Raw genomic sequence first — 21,348 nt, forward strand, 5'->3', positions numbered from 1 at the left:
ACAGTCAATGTCGTAGAACGGTATACCTGCAGAAATGGATTACCCTCGTCATCCAGAGTCCCGACGGCACATTGCACACACACCCTGCGTTTCAGCACTCCGGGTGTTATCAACCATCGACGGGTGCGCATTCCACTTTCTCAGGCCCCCCTACATCGCCCATCCCCCTGGGTGCCTATTGGGCGCCGCGATTTTTCAGATCCTGCAGTAAGTGTGCCCGCACGCGAGTGTTACTAAATGAGATGTTTTCAACGTAGTGGACATCGCTCGCAAGTGAAGGCAGATGCCCAAATATTCAATCCCGTCCCATAGAAGCTCATCGTGATTGAAAGCTTTAGCTGCTGCGATACTTATATTGCAAACGTACTACGTCCTCCTGGCTGCTGGCTGCTATTCGCATGAACAATGCCATCAGGCAACGGAAGTCTGGTACTTTAGAAAGACTCTAGGTATACATATTTATATTGAGAGCATCATATCGTAGTCTCGTAGTCATTCACGCATCATGCGTATTTGGCGTGGGGTGCGAGAACCTTCCGGAGCCGCGCGAAAAGATGTCCTGTTCAAGGAAAACAAGAGATCAGCGGAATCGTTTGCGGAATTCAACCGAGCGCCCGTACCTTGACCATGCCCCGCAGAATCAGGCTCAAGGCCGCACGGCTCTCGAACAGGGGGTAAAGCACGACTGAAATCGCCGAGCAGAACGCCCAGATCATCCCGATGACGACCCACGCGGTCAGCCCGCGCACGCCATATATCGTCTGTGCGAAGAACAGCGGGAGCGGGATGATGATCAGCATGATGAGCGTCTGCAACAGGCATTGCTGTTAGCACACTGCCAGACGGGTGAGCAGAAGGAGACGCACCAGGGCGACGGACGACCGCGCGGCGAGGCGGTATGCCTTGCCAAGCGCAACGGGATCTAGCTCGCGCTCCTCCTCTGCCGCCGCGGCTTCCGAGGAGACGATTGGCTCGGCGGAGACGTCGCTGGGGTCGCGCTTTTTCTCGTCTAGGTCCTCGGACGAGCGCTCCTTTTCCGTGGTATCAGTTTGCGATGGCGTATTAATGGCGCGCGTGATATCGAAATTGAAGTCGTCGGGCCACTGTCCGTGCACGAGGTCACGTCAGCCTGGGATGTCTCAGCGAGAAAGAGGGAAATAAGACGCACGATCAGCGAGCTCACAACGGAGACGATGGCGCCAACACCGATCGAAGCGAGGTTGCCTGCGAGCATCTCATAGTTCCCGCCGCTCGTCTGGTGCGTTTCCCGTGAGCGGCGATATGTTGGTGAAAATCCGAGGTACGCACTGTGACATTGATCATTTTGCTGTTGAGCGTGGCGGTCGTCACCAGCCACGCGATGAGGCCACAGCAGAAGCCGAGGCAGGCACCACCGATGCAGCCCCACTTATTCGCGCGTCGCCATGTTACACAAAGCGCGATGGGTACTACCGCGGAGCCGAGGACGACGCCCATGAAGTCCTAGAGGGATTATGAGGCCTTGCATGTGCGACAGAAGGAAATGCCGCGTACATAGAGCCAGCCCATGGAAATACCGATATAATAGAAGATGAGACCGAGGAGACCCATCACGATGGCGAAGAGGACGACCTGCAGCATATTGAGCTCATACCCCAGGCTCGGTATCACCAGGTCCAACGCACCATCGCATGCGAGACCCTCAGGATCTGCGCCTCCGTGGCCTGGGGGTTGATGTATTTCTGCACGGACGACCCCATCAACACCACAGGCTTTCGTCGCGATCACCCGCCACGCACCTTGTAGACGTCGTACGTCAAGATCGCCGACACCGCGATCAGCTCCGCGGACGTCGCGGACGTGACGGCCAAGAACAGCACGATCAGCAGCGCGGCGGCGCCCGACTGACCGAGCAGCGCGGACGCCGCGGCGGACGCGGGGAGGCCGGCGGAGACGTCTTCGGGGGTGAGTACCATCATGCCGGGCTGGCCGCGCAGTGCGACGGCAGAGAGACCGAGCGTCGTGGAAAACATGAACGGGATGGCGAACCTGCACAGATGCGGTTCTGTAAGGCAATGCAGTGCTTGCGTAGATAGCACGGTGACTTACCATGCGAGACCTCCAAGCAGGTACGCCTTCACGCAGGTCGCCGGCCGACTCGCAATGGCGCGTTGCCAGTACTGTTCCGCGGCTGAGTATGTATGCATCAGATGGACTCGAGGGGACGTACAGCCTGATCCTGGAAGACCGTCGCGAAATTCCCGATGACGTTTATCACGCCGAAGATGAGGCCGTTCTTTGAGCGCATCGTGAGGTACGAGCCGTGCGCGTTGCCCGCGACCGGGGCCGCTACGGCCGCCTTGGTGAGGAGCTCGTGCATGGCGCTGAAGCTGCCGATCTTCGGGCTTGTGGCGTACGCGGTGTACACGAAGACGAAGATGATCGCGAAGAGCACGCTCGTGTGCGTGTAGTCGCAGAGGAGCGTCGCGCGCATACCACCAACAACGACATAGATCGCAACCCCGACGGGAATGAGAAAGCATGCCTGCGTATGGATGTCAGCCGTGCTCAGGCGCGACGGGTCAGTGCAGTCGGCACGTACCGCGAGTGTGTTCATGCCAGTCAGGGAGCTGACTGTTGCTGAGCCACCCAGAATCAACATGGACGACACGATGATATTCGTCGCCAACCTAAAGGAGCTCGCGTGAGCAGACGCAAGTAACTCGTCAACGCCGTAGTACTCGCCCGAAGAACATGAAGACCAGATGCGCAGTCTTGCCCCATCGGGCAGATACGATCTCGAGCCATGTGTGTGCGTGCGGGGCGTTAAGCTTCAGCTTGGCCGCGAGCTTCATACATCACGCATCAAATGCGGTCAGAACAGTGGACGATCGAACCGATCATGATCGACACGACTCACCTGTGCAAAAAGGAGGATCTGCACCGTCGCGCCTGCGCCGTACCACCACGGGCCTGAAATGCCGTATTCATATGCGACGGCGCTTGATTGTAGCTGAATGTGCAGTGTTATAAATGAGACAGAGAAGGAAATCCAGAACGACTCACGAGTGTCGCGGCCCACGTCCATGCGGAGACGATGCCAGAAGCAATGAGCCCCGGCTTCACGCTTCTAGACGCGCTGTTGAACTCTTCTGAATTTTTGGGGGAGAAACCTGTGTAGCGAGTCTGGACAGCGGTCAAGCCGACCATGAACACGCTAAAAAACAGTCCGATCCCTATAGTACGATCGTCTCAAGACCTGTAATGTAGAGTAGACAGCGGTACCATACCGATGACTGCGCCCACCGTTAGTCATGCAAATTCATCCAGTGGCTACACAGTGACTCACCGACTCCATAGCCAGCGCCTTGAGGAAGGACTGGTTCGTGTGTAGACATGATGTGATCTGTTTGTCTTGATCAAGCTAATTCCAAGGAATGCACCTTCCGTACGAGGCCACGGGCTTCAGCGAAGAAGTCCAGGAAGCGAGACAGAACAGGACACGGCGCGAAGATACGCAGTCACGACGTATATATACCCCGCATGTCAGAGATATCAGAGCGCTTGATGCGCTTCCGTGGGCCTTGCGGATAGCCGCTTTACCCACCAACGTCGGCTATCGCTCCCCCGCACTTATCTGCAGCTCTTTACATTCCAGATAAGGTGAATTTGAAGGCGCTGGGTGGTGACGGCATAGGTGCTTGTCGCGCCTCTTAGTCAAACCCTTTTTTTTTCTGGGATGGAAGCGCAAGTGGATTCACAATAAATGTCCAACAAATGTTGTAGCGGTCTGGGATCAGTCGCTCTTGGGGTTTCTTGGTAGGAGAAGTTGCGCCTCAGGAGAGCGTAGAAGTAGGAGCAGTCTTGATCGCTGACCCCGATCGATCACCGGAAATAACCCGGCCTATTTAGCAACGCCGGTATTTCTATGCACGACGCAAGTACTCCGCGATCTGAGCAGCAGACAGCTGCACATCCCTTACTTGGACTGACAAAAGTATAAAGTACAACAATGCGTTGATCCCGGACTTCAAGTTGGATGCAACAGAACATTGCAAGGTCGGTTATCGGTAGAATGTTGCAATGTCATTGTGTGGGGTTGCTAATTTATAATCCGCTCACCAAATGTTGGTGTACTCCTGTGATAGTGGATTGCTTGGCAAGGAAGAACCTGTCTCTCACTGTCAAAGCGGGGACCCGTCTATTTGCGGTGTCCCGGATACACACCGTGTACCGAAGACAAAACAGTGTTGCATTCAACGGCATGATATTACACTACCGACCTTGATCTATGTGAATACTGGCTCCAAAGTGTATGTCCAAGTTTCACGTCTTACCCGCGAACCAAGCATTCATGCTTTCTATACCCCCGCGCTCATGACCTGCCAAATGACCTTCCCAATGACGTCTACCCCATCGTTCCTCCACGCTGCACGCCTACGCACATCTTCCGCGACGTCCTTACTGATCACACCCGTGGAGGCGCGAGCGTTGACAATCTTGTCTGAAATGCGCTGCGTGAATTCTGGGTGGCCCTGCACTGTAAAAATGTGCACATCCTCGGCCTTTGCGCTGTCGGAGTCCGCAGATGGATAGAACTGCACCATCCCCTGGTTGGGCGCAATAGGCGTCGAGCCGAGTAAGTCGAAGGACGGCGGGACATCCGGTACGTGGTCGCGGTGCATTTGTTGTATATTCTATGAACCCGAGGTAAGTGCATGAAAAGGTCAATACCGTCGACTTGGAGAAACCACGTACCAGCGTTGATGCCCCGAAAAGACGTCTTCCGACGTCTGTGAGAGCGATTTCGGTTACGCCCGCCTCCCACTTGCCATCGTTAGGCACACATTCGCCGCCCAAAGCACGAGCGATGATTTGATGTCCGAAGCAGATGCCTGAACCACAAGAACGGTGTAAGTATCATGCTGAACTGAAGGTGTATGATTCCGCGAAGGGCAGCAGCGTTTAGGCAGCGTACAAGGCTGAAATCGACACGGAACCACATCGAACAACCATGTTCTCACGGATGAATTTTGAGGGACAAAGCACTCACCAATCAGCCTAATAGGCGGCTTCTCCAGCGCCACCTGACGCACATAGAGCACAAGGCGGTTGATCCACTCCAGGTTGTCGTATGCAGACGCCGCTGGCGGCAGCAGTGAGAGGATGCGTTTACAGAGGCTCTTGAGGAGACCAACCGGATCCGGTCAGGATGACGGCCTGGTAGTCGTCAATGTTCTCCGGGTATTCCAGCTTGTTGCGGACGTCGTAGGGATCAAGAACATAGTCGATGTTGGTGTCGGAGGGAAGGGATTTACGGAGAAGAGTGTTGAATATGGCAGTATAGTCGCCATCTGACGCGATTACGTCGGGAATTGGTGTATCACAGAGCAAGAGGGCTATGCGGATGCGACGTTGAGGGGCCATCGTCGAGTATTGGCTTTGATGGACGCGAATTGCAAGCAGACTCAAGAGTCAAGATGACTGAGCACCTATGGCTCACTATCTCGGCGCTTACAATATTGACTTGTAAGGATAACTTACGTAAGTCATCATCATCATTGATCTGACCATCGTGCTCAACCGCGACTTCATCCGAGCTCCTACCTCTCATTCTTACTTTGAACGATGCACATAGGACACAATTGACCTGACGACATCGACATTGACAACATCATTTCCACCCGTCTCCTCGCGATTGGCTGATATTTCAGGTGCGTGCGCGGGCCCACCTCCTATTTCAAGTCCAGAGCAACTCAATCTTGTTTCCGCCCTTCATTATTACTCCTCCAGGGTCCAACATAGTGCTGAACATTGCCAGCACACACTTTGACAAAGTCGGGATAGAGATCCAGCGAACCGATAAGATTATCCAGCTGGTGAGCCTGTGTCACTCTTCAGCGGTGATGATGAACTGAGCGCCCCGCACCGGATATATCAGTTCAGTACAAGCCGCGCTTAGCCGTCGACGCCCACAGCTATCTCTCACCACCACCATGTCCTCCTGGAAGTTGGGCTCGAAGAGTGCGTCTAGCTGTGCCAGTCTGCGAGCGGTGCTGACCAGTCTGCGCAGAGTCCAAGGATAGCAGGGAAAACGGTGTCGTATCTCGCTCCGTAACGCCTATACCGTCGCGCGCGGTGACCCCTAAACCGCCTGATGCCTCCGAGAACAACCTTCGCCAGGGTCTCCTCACTATCCGCATATTCTCTGGTCTGTGCTTGATTCGGACATGATAACACGATTTGCTCACTGTATGTGTTACAGGCCGTGGCCTGTCGTTGCCGTCCGGCGTACCCGTCCCCGATATCATCCAGAAGGCCATCGGCAATGCACCTCCGGCGCGCGCTGGTCAACGCGAGAGCCTGCAGAGGCGGCGTTACTGGTGGTTACCCTACGTCGTGCTCGAATTCGACAAGAACGAAGTGTTGATCGACGCGCTCGGAGGAGATCTCATGAAACCGGAGTGGAACTACAAGGCGGACTTGTAAGTCCCCAGCGCGGCTGTCTACTCATAGCTCATCCCACTCGTCCTGCAGCGATGTGTCGCGAACGTCTACGATATCGGTATCGGCATACCTGCGAACGGCGCAGTGCGTGCCGGGTGGGCAGGGTGATATGGGCAATGATTTGCTCATGGCCCGCGTAGAGCTGACGCCGGCGTTGGACGGACACGTGCGTATGCGTTGCCATGCCCCCGCGCGCCCACTCAAAGCATCTCCGCGCAGCGCGCCTCCGATCAATGGTACAACGCGACTGCGGGCACGGGCGCGTTTCATCTGAAAGTCGACTACAAGCCGGCTCGGCACGAGTCGCTGACAATCGAGCATTTTGACCTGCTGAAGGTGATCGGCAAGGGCAGCTTCGGCAAGGTGATGCAGGTCCGGAAGAAGGACACGCAGCGGATATACGCGCTCAAGACCATCCGCAAGGCGAACATTGCGCAGCGGCCGGGCGAGATCACGCACATCCTGGCGGAGCGCACCGTGCTCGCGTTGGTGAACAATCCATTTATCGTGCCGCTAAAGTTCTCCTTCCAGTCCCCCGATAAGCTATACCTCGTCATGTCATTCGGTACGCGTCTTCTCATCAATGCACGGGGCGTACTGATGGTGTTGCTATAGTCAATGGGGGCGAACTCTTCTATCATTTGCAGCGCGAAGGCAAATTCGACGAGAATCGCAGCCGATTCTACGCCGCCGAGCTACTTTGCGCTCTGGAACACTTGCACGGATTTAACGTCGTGTACCGGTGTGTGCCCTGCTTGATGCTCGTCCGTATCCTTTCTTAATGTGCAATCTCGCAAAATACAGGGACTTGAAGCCAGAAAACATTTTGCTCGACTACACGGGGCATATTGCCTTGTGCGATTTCGGTCTTTGCAAGCTTAACATGTCCGAGACCGAGAAAACGAACAGTGTGTCTCCTGTCGACATGTATCTAAGCGGACCGCGCTAATTGTGGATATCACTAGCGTTCTGTGGAACTCCGGAGTACATTGCGCCCGAACTCCTTGAAAGTCAAGGTTATACCAAGACGGTCGACTGGTGGACACTTGGTGTGCTCCTATACGAGATGATGGTAAGGCTGAGTTAGGCACACTTTGGGCATTCACGTTGACCCCGCTTCCGTGATCTTTGCATCCGCAGACCGGATTGCCGCCCTTCTATGACGAGAATGTGAACGTGATGTACCAGCGGATCCTCTCCGATCCGCTCGTATTCCCGCCCGACATGTCCCCAGATGCGCGGAACGTTGTCACTGGGCTCCTGCAGCGCAATCCAGATAAGCGTCTTGGCGCAAACGGTGCTGAAGACATCAAGCGCCACCCCTTCTTTTCAAAACACGTCGACTGGAACCGGTACGTCCCTTGCGCCTCGACATGCAGCTTTGTGTACCTAACATTCGCGTGGCTGCAGCCTGATAGCGAAGAAGATCCAGCCGCCGTTCAAGCCCAGCGTGGTATGTCGCATCTTGGTGTTCCCCTCGCCAGGCATATCTTTGACGCTGTACATCCGATCCGCAGGAATCCGTGCTTGACACTGCGAACTTTGACTCCGAGTTCACCGGAGAGCAGGCACAGGACTCACACGTTGACGCCACGCCCCTTTCCGAGACGGTGCAGGATCAGTTCCGCGGATTCACCTACAACCCCGGAAATGAGTACCTCAGCGAGAGCGTCAGCTATCCTAGCGTGATGGGCTGAGTGGGCGGGCCGTAGATGTCGCAATGACCCCTGTACATTCTGCCTCTGCTGTCCTTGCGTCCGTGCGTAGAGTAGAGCTATCTGACGTGCTCTGTCGCTGCCTTTGTTTGTCCCCGGTCTCCTGCTCTGGTGTGTCCCAGTCGTCTGCCTCCTGTGTTGATCGTCCTGTTGTCGTGGATCTGCCGTGCATGATCCCTCTTGTCCTGTCAGCCGATGCTTGCTTATTTATGATTGCCCACTCTGTGTCCTGGATCCGTACGTCGCAGCATGGACTAGTTCTGCAAAGTGTAGCCTTGGTCGTTGTCGAAATACCGTTGTATCAATCTGCCTTGAATCTGTCTGCACTCTTGACTTCTTTGCATATGCTTGCAACACGATGAGAATTGGTGCTGCGCGTTACCTTCGCTTGGTAACAGAGTACAAACTTATGTGCATAGTCTTTCTACTTATATTCGGGTAAGGTCTCATTCATTTGAATTAGCGACCCTTATTCCGGGCGGCTATTCAGGGATTAGAGCATGTAGTCTTTGTTTTCTCTATTTTCCACAGCATGTCTGTGTTTTTCGACTTGTTGAAGGATGAGGATGTTGCAGATGCCCACACAATCGAATTAGCAGGTAGGACAACTTTCCTGCTTCAACAATTCTGTCCGCATCAACCGTGTTGATCAGGATATCCAAAGGATGAGGCTGCCAGCTTGGAGGCGTTCAGGTCTGTTTCCTTCCAATCGTTATTGCTTGCTACGTTGAAAGACCTGAAGGTATCGCCAGTGCAAAGCACCTGAACTCTTCCTCGGGGCCTATCTGCCAGACGAGCGCGGTCGGAAACTAGTCGGCTATGTCTGCGCGACGACGTCGCGATCCCCGTCGCTCACGCACAAGTCAATGTCGACCCACGAGCCTGGCCCGTCTGTCTGCATACACTCCGTCTGCGTCGCACCTGATCACCGCCGGAAAGGAGTCGGGCTCGCTCTGTTGAAGGAGTACCTGTCGCGCCTGGAGACTCAGCCAGACCGTCTGGGATACCAGCTGGAGCGGGTACTGCTCATCACACACGAGGATCTGCGCAGTCTGTACGAGAAGGCTGGCTTCGAGTGGGTGGGTGAAAGCGCGGTCGTGCACGGCTCACGGCCGTGGTTCGAGATGCGGACGGTGCTCAAGCTGCCGCAATCGCAGCCAGAGCAGCCGATCTCCGTGCCTGCCGACATCTGGGAGCAGCTACAACGTGCATCGACATCGCGAAACCGCCCACAGGCGGTGCCCCTCTCAGCATTCCCCAACGGCGCACGGGATCTAGTCGCCGACGATGGACAAGGCAATCAGCAGAACCAATTCGACCTGCTGTGTCCTCGAGACGGATGTGGCAGCATTATTCTCAAGGCTGGCGCAGGCTCTCTCGTAGAGCGCGAGAGCGTGCCGCTTGACCCACCAGGGGTTTCTGGGATGTCTGCAAGTCCGCTCGCGCCTCTTCCGCCACCACCGGCGACGACGAACTGGTGGCTGGTGACTCCGAATGCGATGGCGTTTGAAAACATTGGATTCACGCGGCCGGTGGCCCTGCAAGGTAACGTAGCTGCGAGTGTATATTCTAGCGTGATACGCTGACGTTGTTGATATGTGATGCAGCGACAAAAAAGAAGCTGAAGCTGCTGATCTGCGCGGAGTGCGACCTTGGGCCGCTAGGATGGTGTGAGGAGGGCGGGGGCGAGTTCTGGTTGGCCGCGAGTCGTGTGGGATATCGGAATTAATGGACATCGCCTGTGAAGCGACACTCTGCTACGTGTTTGATTGTTTGAATGTCGTCAGCTGTACGTGCTCACTGCGATTCCTCAAGACGTCCACATGCAGGACAGGAGGGTGTTTCGGGGAGTGGCGCGCTAGACACGCAGTCCTTCGGAGGTGAACAGCCTTCCGGCAGTCGACACCATTTGGACTTCCGGCGTCTTGGCATCATTGCGGATGTATCTCAGGTGTTGCTGTATATGGTTTGCCGTGCGGTCAGGGGTGCCTCGCCGACCCGTGAATGTCACTCGACGCCGATGGGGTTCTCGCAACACATATATTCATCACAAACCTCGGATCGCCCTACGCGCACCGCGCAAACTGTTATTGCTACCATACTTCATGAACGAACACTGCACTTGTCTTCGAGCAACGACTCGCACCAAAGCTTTGCGGTGCGTGCAGTCGGTCATTAATCTGATTTGCTCGCGTCAATCACACTTTATGGACCAGCCTTCCAAAACGCACTCACAGCTTATGAGCGCTCCTGCCAGCGTAACCTCAGATAGGCAGAGCATACGACCCAAGTAGCCTTGACGTGACGTGTGACAGTCAGCTATTGTATCCTTTTCGCACTGCATTGCTGCGAAAGGGATGGCTTAAAGGTGACGTGTGAACCACACCGTCAATTACCACGTGTCCCAGTCCAGGTCCTCCGCGCGAACTTCGACTGAGCTCGCGATGTTCGCTAACACTACACATTCCTGCCGTTCTTTCTGGGAGAAGGCACTATCAGCCAGAACATCCCGCAGGAATTCAGCAGTCAGATCAACAGACCTGTCAGCGAGGAAGACTCCCAGATTAACCCAGATTAACACCCACGTTTCCAACCCTAGGTAAATTACCGGTTAATCTAGCGGTACACAGGGAGCTCACGCTATCCGCCGCGGGCGGACTTTTTGACGCTCCACCCCAGGTGGATAGTCGATGAGTCTGGGCGGAATTGAGAGAGTCGGACCTCAGTCCATCGGCGCGCAACTCCGCCCCAGCACTATTTTGACATTAGCCCACGCACAAAACTTCGTCAAAGCACGTGCCGCATTGCTTTCCAGATAGCATATTCCATTATTATCTCTGAGCTTATCATTGCCATTTATGTCCGCGTAAAAACCCATCCATTTCACATTTATCATTGCCGTATATGTACACAAACAAACCTGTCCATTTAATTGCGCTCCCCGCACGCTCTAGTCTGTGTGGCTGACCATAAACGGACATGGATGACAATCGATCCATATCTAGTATATGGTCTGCCGGAAAGCCCACCCACTTTACTGGACCATTGCCTTACATCCCAAAAAGGAAATGCGGCTGCAGCTTGCTGCCATTAGTGTCGACTTCGACTTATATTCCGCATCCTGTGCTATCAAATTGTGCACTCAAATTATCATCATGCACTATCCTTGCTTTTGGTAGACTTCCAGCAAGAATATGTTCTCTACTGCAGCCCATCAGATGAGCAGTTTGAGGCAGATTTAAGGCCTCTAGTGGAATAACATACTTGAGATTCAACAGAAATGTTACCATAAATGAACAGAGCAAATAGCACACTCTACCAGCATGATAGACCCTCAATTTAATTGTGTACAATATTGCAACACGTTCTATGAGAGGTGTGATTGCACTGTGAAACGCACTTCATGTGATCCGGAAAGTGCCATAAGCAGCTCGTCCTGCAAACCAGGTCAGGCTTCATGAAGACTATGCACGCTCAGCAATACATGTATTAGTAGTAGCATATTGAGATGGAGAAGCATGGCGCATCAGGCGCTGACCTTCCAGCGAGCACATACACCTACGGCTCACGGCTCACCCTCCTAATGCACCTGCACCACCCCCGCACAGCCCCGCCGGCCACACTGTGGTGACGTGCTCCCTTCCTGGCCTCATACTCTGTGTTTCCAGCAGCTGCTCCTGCAATGAGATGAACAGATCAGGGGCCAGTCATATTTGTGAACACCTCTGGAGACTTACCAGCGCCCTCACGCACCCACGGCCATAGGCCCATCTACTACTGCCCGCCCGTCCTGCCTTCGCCAACCTGTATGTTATCAAACCTGAGCAATAACATCCAAACCACCTCATAATAAGCTGGCACTCAACTAAAGCCCCAATGGTCCACATGTGTCGGCCGCCAGAGGTGTCCCAAGAACACTCGTTAGCCTCTGGACCTGTCGTTAAACATTAGTAGTCACATATGATACATGCATCACAGGCTCTCACTACAGGTGTGAGGTACTGGGACAAGACCCCCAGGCAACAAAGGTCGCAAACAGGACAACAAATGCAGGAATGCAAAACAGAGATGTGGCACCACGTGCAGACCATTTTGTGTTTGTACTTGTTTGTATTGTGGCGCTCTTGCACGCTAAGTCCTTCGCAGCAAGGTCATTCATTGCACATCTGATATATTGCTATAGCATAGGTCTACCAAAGGTCATGTAACATAGTACTTATAATTCTATATGTTCCCCACTGCTACAGGAGGTTCATGAATGAACCTCGCGTGCCCTCGCTCCTGTTCATTGTGTGCACCACAGACACTGCACCCCTGGAATTCAATCTCTCAACTGGGAGCGTTGCAGCACCACAGCAGGCGTTGTCTAGGTGAATTGAAACATTTGTCTTTCCATTCTATTTCTTGTACTACTAGTGCCTATACTGGTGCCCGTCTTAGCGCTCACCTGCAGGTTGAACATTATGTAGCTTACATAATGGGGTCTGTGCACACTTCATATCCAGTATCATACCACTACGTTCCTTTTTTCACTAACATGACCACATAGACACAGTGGTCCGTGCGTAGCCGGTACTTGTATAAATAGTTGTGCCATTAGTCAGTTGAACCCTAAGTTTGACCTGGTTACCAATTCATGAAACATTTATCTTTCCATTCTATCTCTTGTACTACTAGCGCCCATACTGGTGCCTGTCTTAGCGCTCACCCGCAGGTTGAACATTATGTAGCTTACATAATGGGGTCCATGCGCACTTCGTGCCTGGTATCGTACCACTACGTTTCCTTCTTTACTAACACGACCACATAGATACAGTGGTCCATGCGTAGCCGGTACTTGTATAAGTAGTTGTACCATTAGTCAGTTGAACCCTAAGTTCGACCTGGTTATTCATTCAAGTCTCTGCTCCTCTTTGCTTGGGGTAGTGGTCATTCTCGACTTCTCCGCTTGATCTTCAGGACGACATACTGTCCATAAGTCCTCGCTCGTCATCTACGAGTCAGGCATCGATATAGGAGTGTAGACTGTTATATCACCCCCTTCCTTTTTACTCTCTTGGCCAGAACATTCTGGGCCATCTCCATTGCCGCATGTGCTTCCTCACGGATGTTTTGCAAGTCCTTGAGGCGATAAGCTGCTTGCGGCGTGTTTGATCCAGGGTGCGCGGTGGGTATTCCGCGAGGTTCGTATCCCATCATGAGTTTGAATGGGGACGTCTTTGTTGTGGAATGCTCGCGGGAGTTGTGAGCAAATTGCGCGGTGTGAAGATGGTCAGCCCACTTATCCGGTGATAGGCGCCAAGCCCCTCTGGGCCCCGATACACCTCGTTTCGGCAGTCGCATCCCGCCAGGAACTTCGACTCAGTCTCCCAACACTTCGATTTCGCCTTCGACACTCTTCGACATCTTCGACGGTGTGCGACACTTGCTCGAAGCTCGGCACGGTCGTCCCGATGCCTCGCGCGTAGATCTCGGGACATCTTCCGCATTCGGCGAACAATAGGGCCACTTGACGCTGCTCGTCCAAGCACGCGCATCGCTCCATGCCACACCGACGTAGCCGGTCTTTCCCTATTAGGTATCGAACCTCGCGGCATGCCTTCGACGACGGACACCGGTCCGAAGTGTCTCGCATGTTTCTCTTCATCTCCGCGTTCGGCATGACATCACTCTACCGATGGACTTGATATGTGCCCCTCGGTGAGGCAGCTTCTTGAGGAACAATGCAAAGCCCCTTGTACCAGTGTGCCACTCTCGATAGTCGTAGCGTCCTGTGTAGTATAAAATCTGTCGTACTTCTCTCCAAAAATACAAGATCCGGTTCCCCCCTCGAGTTCAGAGCTCATAAGTCGAGTTCGCCCCGCGTCTAAGCCTCTAACTGCATCACTTCGTTCCTCGCTGCGTAACCTCGAAACCTCGTCCACTGCGTTTACTCGTCGATACCGTCTCGACGAACCCTTCGACTTCGACTATTGTCGAAGAAACTGTGAACCGCGTCCTAGCTAAGTCCCCCCTATCGAGTCGTGTCCCTTCCTTCTACGATACATCGAAGAGCTCTGCCGAGCTTCGATCCTCTCCACTAACCATCCACAGCCTCCGAGTAGCTTCGACGACGTGTCGAAGCCACCTCGTACCTTCCCCGTTGTTCGTAGCCTTTTCCAAGGGTGTTTCTCGTGTTCACTCGAACCGCGGGACACCTTGCTGCTAACTCCCCTCTCACTAAGACTATAATCTGTCTCTCTAGTCCCTTTAGGTCGCACCCAGGTTAGGGGTTAGGGTTTCGTAGGTCGTATCACCGGATCATTGGCAGTGAAGCAGCGGAGGTAGATCTCCAGCTCTTGGTTCACTCGTTCTGTCTCGCCGTCGGTCTGCGGGTGGAATGCCGTACTCATGGCCGATTGAATCCCAGTCATTTTGCAAAGTTCCTGGAAGACTTTGGACGCAAATTGCGGTCCTCGGTCGCTGATGATTTTGTCTGGGAGTCCAAACCACTTGTAGACCTCTCAATACATTGTGTCTGCCGTTCCAAGAGCATCAATTGTTTTGTTGCATGGGATGAAAATTACCCCCTTCGTAAGGTTGTGGTCCACTACGACCAAAATGGAATCAAAGCCGTTGGACAGTGGCAAGTCGGTGATGTAATCGCACGAGAATGTGCTGAAGGGCTTGGCATTTGCGCGGGGTCGAATGGGGGTGATGGGCGGTCGGGCTGGATGCGTGTTAACCTTCATTTGCTGGCAGATGCCACAGCCGTTGACATAGCGAGTGACAAACTGGGCCATGCTCGGCCACCAGTAGTCGCGGCGCAAGCCGAGGAGGGTTTTCTGAACACTGGGGTGTCCTGCAGAGGGGAGGTCATGATAGTGGGAGACGAGACATTTGCGAAGAAACTCATCTGGGGGTACATAGACCCGATCCTGGTATAAGAGGAGGTCGTCATCGATGGACCAGTCTGTTCCAGTGCGTGGTGTTCCTCCAGTGCGCACCGCAGTGAGGCCTTCCTTCATTATTGGGTCGTCCTTAAAAGAAAGGATGGTGTCGCGGGTGTCGATGTCGATGGCAGCGACCCATACTTCCGGTGGGAGCATAACGACGTCGGTGTTGTCATTAGAGCCGTCATCATGGCCAGGTCGGCGGGAAAGAGCGTCGCTCTGCACCATTTGGGTACCAGGAACATGTACCAGGCGGAAGTCAAATTTGGTCAGTTTACTCACCCAGTGATACAATGGTCTATACTCCTATATCGATGCCTGACTCATAGACAACGAGCAAGGGCTTATGGACAGTGCATCGTCCTGAAGATCGAGCGAGGAAGTCGAGGATGACCACTACCCCAAGCGAAGAGGAGCAGAGACTTGAATGAATAACCAGGTCGAACTTAGGGTTCGACCGACTAATGGTACAGCTACTTATACAAGTACCGACTGCGCACGGACCATCATGTCTATGTGGTCGTGTTAGTGAAGAAAGAAATGTAGTGGTACAATGCCGAGTACGAAGTGCGCACGGACCCCATTATGTAAGCTACATAATGTTCAACCTGCAGGTGAGCACTAAGACAGGCGCCAGTATGGGCGCTAGTAGTACAAGGAATAAAGCGGAAAGACAAATGTTTCACCCAGCATGCTTGTCGTCGGTTCATGTCTTTGGCCTGCTTCCAATATGTGAGATTCTTGTGGTCGCTGAGAATCGTCACTGGGTATGGGCTGCCAATGAGGTAGTGCCTCCACTCATCTAGTGCGCGGATGACCGCATATAACTCTCTGTCGTAGATGTCGTAGTTTCTCTCTGCTGCATTGAAGCTTTGAGAGAGGTATCCGCAAGGATGCCAGTCGCCGTTGTCATCGCGCTGGCGTAGTACTGCTCCGGTTGCAAACTTGGAGGCGTCTGTTTCGATAGCGAAGGGTCGGTTGGGATCCGGCATGTGTAGTACCGGTTCTTCTAGGAACACCTTTTTGAGAGTCTCGAAGGCCTTCTGTTGGTCGGATCCCCAAGTCCAGGCAACGTCCTTCCGGGTGAGAGCGACCAGCGGTTGTGCTTTGTTTGAGAAGCCTTTGATGAACCACTGATAAAAGTTTCCAAATCCAACAAAGGCGCGCACTTGCCTGAGGTTGGATGGCACCAGCCAGTCTGCAATGCCAGCTAGTTTGACAGGGTCCATTGCGATTTCTCCTGGGCAGATGATCATGCCGAGGAATTCGACTTCGGTGACATTGAAGGCACATTTCTCCGGTTTGAGGTAGAGATTGTGTTGTCGAAGTCGTTCGATAACACGTCGTGTTTGTTCCTTGTGTTCTGCCTTGTCCTGGGAAAAGATCAGGATGTCGTCCATGTAAATGCAGAGCCAGCCTTCTTGAAGCATGTCTGCGAATATTGTGTTCATCATCCGCTGGAACGTAGCGGGGGAATTACACAGCCCAAAGAACATCACTGTTGGTTCGTACAGCTGCGGCGGTTTGCCATCAGTTCCGGGTACAATGAACACTGCCTTCCATTTGTCCCCTTTCTTGATTCGGACATTGTTGTATCCGGCGCGGAGGTCCATCTTCGTGAATACCTTGGCATGCTTCAACTTGTCGAGGAGGTCCGATATAAGAGGGAGTGGGTATCGATCCTTGACTGTGTTCTCGTTGAGCAGCCGGTAGTCTTGACAGGGGCGTAGTGAGCCGTCCTTTTTACCAACAAAGAAGAATGGACTCGCCAAAGGGGATTTCGAAGGGCGAATGTACCCTTTACTCAGGTTCTCCTCGAGGAACTTGTCAAGTTCCTTTCGTTGCTGCGAGTTGAGCGGATAGACCTGTTGCTTCATGTCCACGAAGCCCTCCTTGAGGTTGATTTCGTGGTCATATTCGGTGTGGTCTGGAAGTCGCGCAGCAGTGCCTTTGTCGAAGACGGGGAGGAGATCGTGTAGGTAGGATGGTACCATCTGTGGTAGTGTTTTTTCTGTCTTGCCTTGGGCGTTCGAGGCCGCAAGTTCGGTGGATGTTGTGACTCGCCTAATGTCGTGGTGGATCTTCCAGATCATGCCGTTGTGGAGTCGTTTGTAGCCAGACGAGAGTTCGGGGAGTCGTTCCTTGAGCGGAACGTCCCTTACTGCCAGGGATTCCTGTTTCTCGTATTTGGTGATCATCGGTGTTCCAGATAAGTAGGAAATGATGAACTCATCATCGTCGATGTCCTCCGCTTGTTCCTCGATCGACGCAATACCCGTTGACCCAAACCCATTCTCCCCGCGTTCTGTTTCGTCGATGCAGTCGGTTAGCGTTACTGGTGGGGTGCTTATCCTTTCAAGGATGAGCTGGGCAACTCGGTCGCCGGCTTTGACGGTGAATGGGAGGTCAGAGTTATTGACCAGCAGGACTGAGATCTTGCCTCGGTAATCGGAGTTGATTACTCCTGCAGCGACATCAATTTCTTTTAGCGCTAGACCGGACCGAGGTGCGATTCTTCCGTAGTGTCCTTCAGGGATAGCCATGATAAGATCGGTGCCAACCAGGCCTCGTCGTCGGGCGGGGATGATGAGTTGATGTGCAGCAGAGATGTCATATCCTGCTGCGCCACTAGTCTTTCGTTCGGGGAGGGTTGCATGCTCCGAGGTGGAGATGACGACGAATTCGTCCTCCATTGGTTCTGGGAGTGGGGTAGTTACGGCCTTCTTCAGTTCTAGCCGAGCCACTCGCATTTGGTACAGGTCCATCTTCCAGGCCCTGGTCTCGTCTTTCGTCCACCAGTGGTTTAGCTCAACTCGTCCGGTTTTCCAGTCTATCTTGGGGTTTTCGAGCTTGAGCCAGGTATGGCCGAAGATGATGTCTTCCTTGCCGATGCTGGCAACGTAGGCTTTGACAAATCGGGGTTCTCTGCTTATCTTGTAAGATAAGAGAGCTCTTCGCGTAATAAGTGCTTCTTTGTTCGGAGTTCCATCCACATTGAAGACGGGAATGGGTCGGGGAAGAGGTTCTGTCCGAAGTCGATGTTCTCGGATGAATCTCGGGCTGATGAAGATTTCTGTTGCGCCGCTATCGATGAAAGCGCGCGCCTCGACGTCTTTTCGTCCCACAGTAATCGGAATGTGCAGAGCGTGTTCATTTCGGACTACTAGAATTACACGGGACAGTGAAACAGATACGGGCAGTGGTTGCGTCGGCTCACCCTGCCCCTTCAAAAATCCTCCATCGTAAGTTCTTCGTACAGCTCCCGCTTCTCATCAGCGGAGAGTGTCTTGATTCTGGCGCAGAAGTCGTCCTTCCCAGATCCTCCCTGGTTTGGCCTTCCACCCCCTTGTCGTGCGGCCGCTTTCTTGCGGCAATCCTTGGCGCTGTGACCCTTGATGTGGCAGTAGAAGCACAGGTTCCCATCCCTGTGGAGCTTCCGATCGGCCTCGTTGAGAACGGCTCCTAGTTCCCATTTCCTTCCTCCCGATGTGGAGGTGAAGGTTGATGCGACGGCAGCAGCATCGATATCCATTGGTTCGCCATAGTCCCTGGTGTCTGTGATGACGAGGGCCCCCTGCTTGGCTGTGTCAGTGTTTCGAACTTCGTCGTACCAGGCCTTCATGGTGTTGGGTCGATCCCTAGCGACCCTTGTTGCGAGAGCAAAATACAGCTCCTTTGGGAGTCCTTTGACAAAGTTGGCGTGAAGAGTGTGGTAGTTGTTCTCAATGCAGTTGGTGCCATTGACCTCGGTGTCCTTGAGCTGAGCCTTCGATGCCAGCTGCTCGAAGTGGGTGACGTAGTTACTGAGGGAGAGTGCCATCTTCCTGTCCCTCTGTTGTTCAGGCAGTTTCATCAGGATTTGATGTGCCTTGATTCGCGTTCCGTGCTCAGGGAACACCTCTTCTAGGGCGGCGACGAAATTTGCCCATGTGGAATAGACCTGGACTCCCCCTGCCAACTTCTCATAATACGTGTCCGCCCATGTCTTCCCCAGATCCTTCCTCATCAGCGCTATGGTGAAGGCGATCTTTGCTTCATCGCTGAGTCGGGTGTTGTTGGTGGCGACGAAGTAGGAGAGGATGCATTGGATGAAGCGTCTGAGGTCCTCCGCCTTTCCGCTGAAAGGTTCGGGAGCGGGGATGTCGAGGTGAAGGGGTCGGTTGGCCGTTGACTGCTGGGATTGGTATGCTGCGAGGGCGACAGCGATGCGCTGATCGATGTCTGCTTGAGTGAATGTTGCCATAGGGACTTCAACCGGTGTGTTGGTTGGTGCGGGTGGGGCTGGTGGTAGTTCGATGTCTGGGATTTCGATGGGAATGTACTGAACTTCGGGGAGTTCGAGTGGTTGTTTGTTGGTGGGTGATTGCATGCTTTCTGCTGTTTGTGTAGGTTCGATGTCAATCCGTAGGATGGTGAATACGTCTTCTGGGTGAGCGGGTGGGTGTCTCTGGTAGTAGCTAACGAGTTCTTGATGGGCAACGACCTGTGGGTTTGGACCGGTTGCACGACACCAGGTGCCACCTCGAGGGTAGATGGGAGCCCTTTTTGTGGAGGTGATGAAGCAGCGGTCTGCTCGGTTGTACTGGAGGAGCGGTGATCCTGCGAGGGCTGGTAGTCCCAAAGGAACCGGGTTGACTGCATTGTTCAACGTAATGGTGGATGAGATGTTCGACTAGGTAAAACTAGGAACATAGCTTAGAAAGTTCGACCTTTTGATACAACGGTCTATACTCCTATATTGATGCCTGACTCGTAGACGACAAGCGAGGACTTATGGACAGTACGTCGTCCTGAAGATCGAGCGAGGAAGTCGAGAATGACCACTACCCCAAGCAAAGAGGAGCAGAGACTTGAATGAATAACCAGGTCGAACTTAGGGTTCAACTGACTAATGGTACAACTACTTATACAAGTACCGGCTACGCATGGACCACTGTATCTATGTGGTCGTGTTAGTAAAGAAGGAAACGTAGTGGTACGATACCAGGCACGAAGTGCGCACGGACCCCATTATGTAAGCTACATAATGTTCAACCTGCGGGTGAGCGCTAAGACAGGCACCAGTATGGGCACTAGTAGTACAAGAGATAGAACGGAAAGATAAATGTTTCACCTTCCATGATGGCTTCTGACGCACTTTCTAGCAATAATGTTGGCATGGTCCGGGAGGCGATTCATAGCGTGTGCTAGAGGACATATGTGTGAGAACAGAGCACAATAGCAGAAAGTTACTTACCAGATGGGGTAGCCTCAGGCATAGAAGCTGATGCCCTGTCAGTAGTTGATGTCATGCTCGAAGGCCAATTAATTGCCTCTTCATCACTGGCTGAGTTATAAAACTTGATGTCAGCGGCATCTTTCAGCTTACCATCTGCATCAAGAGCACAGCCTTGCGAAGGGTTCAGTATGCCAGCCATAAAGTTCGAGCAGACAGAGCTCGCAGTAAACTTTGCATGTTGAGGTACGATCAGCCCGATTAGCCCAATCAGGCACATGGAGGAATCGTAAAGTATACTTGGTTCTCGGTTCGGTCTGGGTCTGAACCAGGTTCAAGGTCCCATGGGTGCCTCATGAACCCTGAACCAAACCTGCTACACTGATGCCCGAACCTGAACCTGACCAAACCTGAACCTAGGTTCGGTTCGGCCGGTTTGTGGTTCAGAACCAGGTTCAGGACCAAACTTTGGAGATGCTATGAATATCATTTGAATATCCAATGAAGTGTAGGAAATAAAAGTCAAATACTTGACTTCCGAATATCAAAAGAAAGCCATAAATAAACACTGTATCTTCGGAGCCCCGGATATGCCAGTGAATATATTACATAATTGTCACTTGATTATAGACTGTGAAAGTTTGTCTGAGACCCAAAGCGAGAACAATCAACAAAGATATATCATGTTTGTCTGAGCTCTGTCAAACATGTAAGGAACGTACAGGACAGCTCACACAAAGTCTACAAGGTACTACAAACAACACCAAATACTATGGTGTGTGCTCGCCACAATCCCAAGTTCCAACATAGACTATAATATCCATCAAATGTTCTGCACCAAAACATTGTACCAATAAATACAGTAACTGAGGAATATTTGTGGACCAAGTACATTGTAAGTTATTACTGATACTCAGAGCACGGATATCCTTCCAAATATTGGCTGAAACAGATCAATCACTCGGTATATGCCATTTCTGGTTGGTGGATTGGCACAGAA

At 52.9% G+C, this 21,348-nt stretch overlaps 5 protein-coding genes across 5 annotated transcripts; 2 read left to right on the top strand and 3 right to left on the bottom strand.

The window, feature by feature from the left end:
• Positions 1 to 393: 393 nt before the first annotated feature.
• On the bottom strand, positions 394 to 3,377 carry POSPLADRAFT_1070143 (hypothetical protein; the record flags this gene model as incomplete). Its single annotated transcript, XM_024482382.1, has 15 exons — positions 394 to 559; positions 621 to 809; positions 867 to 1,103; positions 1,169 to 1,255; positions 1,309 to 1,482; positions 1,534 to 1,611; positions 1,665 to 1,721; positions 1,779 to 2,028; positions 2,089 to 2,159; positions 2,210 to 2,524; positions 2,582 to 2,669; positions 2,734 to 2,828; positions 2,900 to 2,992; positions 3,046 to 3,152; positions 3,329 to 3,377. 15 exons carry the CDS (start codon positions 3,375 to 3,377, stop codon positions 497 to 499), a joined length of 1,953 nt encoding a protein of 650 aa, XP_024338842.1. The 3' UTR covers positions 394 to 496.
• A 963-nt stretch (positions 3,378 to 4,340) lies between these two features.
• On the bottom strand, positions 4,341 to 5,406 carry POSPLADRAFT_1143315 (hypothetical protein; the record flags this gene model as incomplete). The annotated part of the gene is made up of 4 exons (XM_024485546.1): positions 4,341 to 4,676; positions 4,738 to 4,874; positions 5,033 to 5,125; positions 5,178 to 5,406. The coding sequence occupies 4 exons, from the start codon at positions 5,404 to 5,406 to the stop codon at positions 4,341 to 4,343; spliced, it is 795 nt and encodes a 264-aa protein (XP_024338843.1).
• A 175-nt stretch (positions 5,407 to 5,581) lies between these two features.
• On the top strand, positions 5,582 to 8,515 carry POSPLADRAFT_1066060 (hypothetical protein). The gene is made up of 13 exons (XM_024482036.1): positions 5,582 to 5,693; positions 5,773 to 5,858; positions 5,921 to 6,003; positions 6,053 to 6,190; positions 6,245 to 6,464; positions 6,517 to 6,652; positions 6,706 to 7,051; positions 7,102 to 7,228; positions 7,291 to 7,394; positions 7,452 to 7,558; positions 7,627 to 7,838; positions 7,897 to 7,939; positions 8,004 to 8,515. Exons 3-13 carry the CDS (start codon positions 5,976 to 5,978, stop codon positions 8,181 to 8,183), a joined length of 1,641 nt encoding a protein of 546 aa, XP_024338844.1. The 5' UTR covers positions 5,582 to 5,693; positions 5,773 to 5,858; positions 5,921 to 5,975; the 3' UTR covers positions 8,184 to 8,515.
• A 208-nt stretch (positions 8,516 to 8,723) lies between these two features.
• POSPLADRAFT_1039920 (hypothetical protein) lies at positions 8,724 to 9,930 on the top strand (the record flags this gene model as incomplete). The annotated part of the gene is made up of 4 exons (XM_024477620.1): positions 8,724 to 8,800; positions 8,855 to 8,894; positions 8,944 to 9,746; positions 9,809 to 9,930. Exons 1-4 carry the CDS (start codon positions 8,734 to 8,736, stop codon positions 9,928 to 9,930), a joined length of 1,032 nt encoding a protein of 343 aa, XP_024338845.1. The 5' UTR covers positions 8,724 to 8,733.
• A 911-nt stretch (positions 9,931 to 10,841) lies between these two features.
• POSPLADRAFT_1142577 (hypothetical protein) lies at positions 10,842 to 12,049 on the bottom strand (the record flags this gene model as incomplete). The annotated part of the gene is made up of 3 exons (XM_024485448.1): positions 10,842 to 10,897; positions 11,791 to 11,878; positions 11,939 to 12,049. The coding sequence occupies 3 exons, from the start codon at positions 12,047 to 12,049 to the stop codon at positions 10,842 to 10,844; spliced, it is 255 nt and encodes an 84-aa protein (XP_024338846.1).
• Between the last annotated feature and the right edge of the window lie 9,299 nt (positions 12,050 to 21,348).

The sequence above is a fragment of the Postia placenta genome (assembly GCF_002117355.1).
Source record: "Postia placenta MAD-698-R-SB12 unplaced genomic scaffold POSPLAscaffold_7, whole genome shotgun sequence".
Classification (NCBI taxonomy): domain Eukaryota; kingdom Fungi; phylum Basidiomycota; class Agaricomycetes; order Polyporales; family Adustoporiaceae; genus Rhodonia; species Rhodonia placenta.

What these genes read in the sequence shown, in the direction of transcription:
- POSPLADRAFT_1066060 (XM_024482036.1), top strand. Translation starts at nt 5,976, where the DNA reads ATGTCCTCCTGGAAGTTGGGCTCGAAGA. An exon ending in CTGGAAGTTGGGCTCGAAGA is followed by an intron (nt 6,004 to 6,052) that starts GTGCGTCTAGCT and finishes CAGTCTGCGCAG; the next exon opens with AGTCCAAGGATAGCAGGGAA. An exon ending in TGGAACTACAAGGCGGACTT is followed by an intron (nt 6,465 to 6,516) that starts GTAAGTCCCCAG and finishes CTCGTCCTGCAG; the next exon opens with CGATGTGTCGCGAACGTCTA.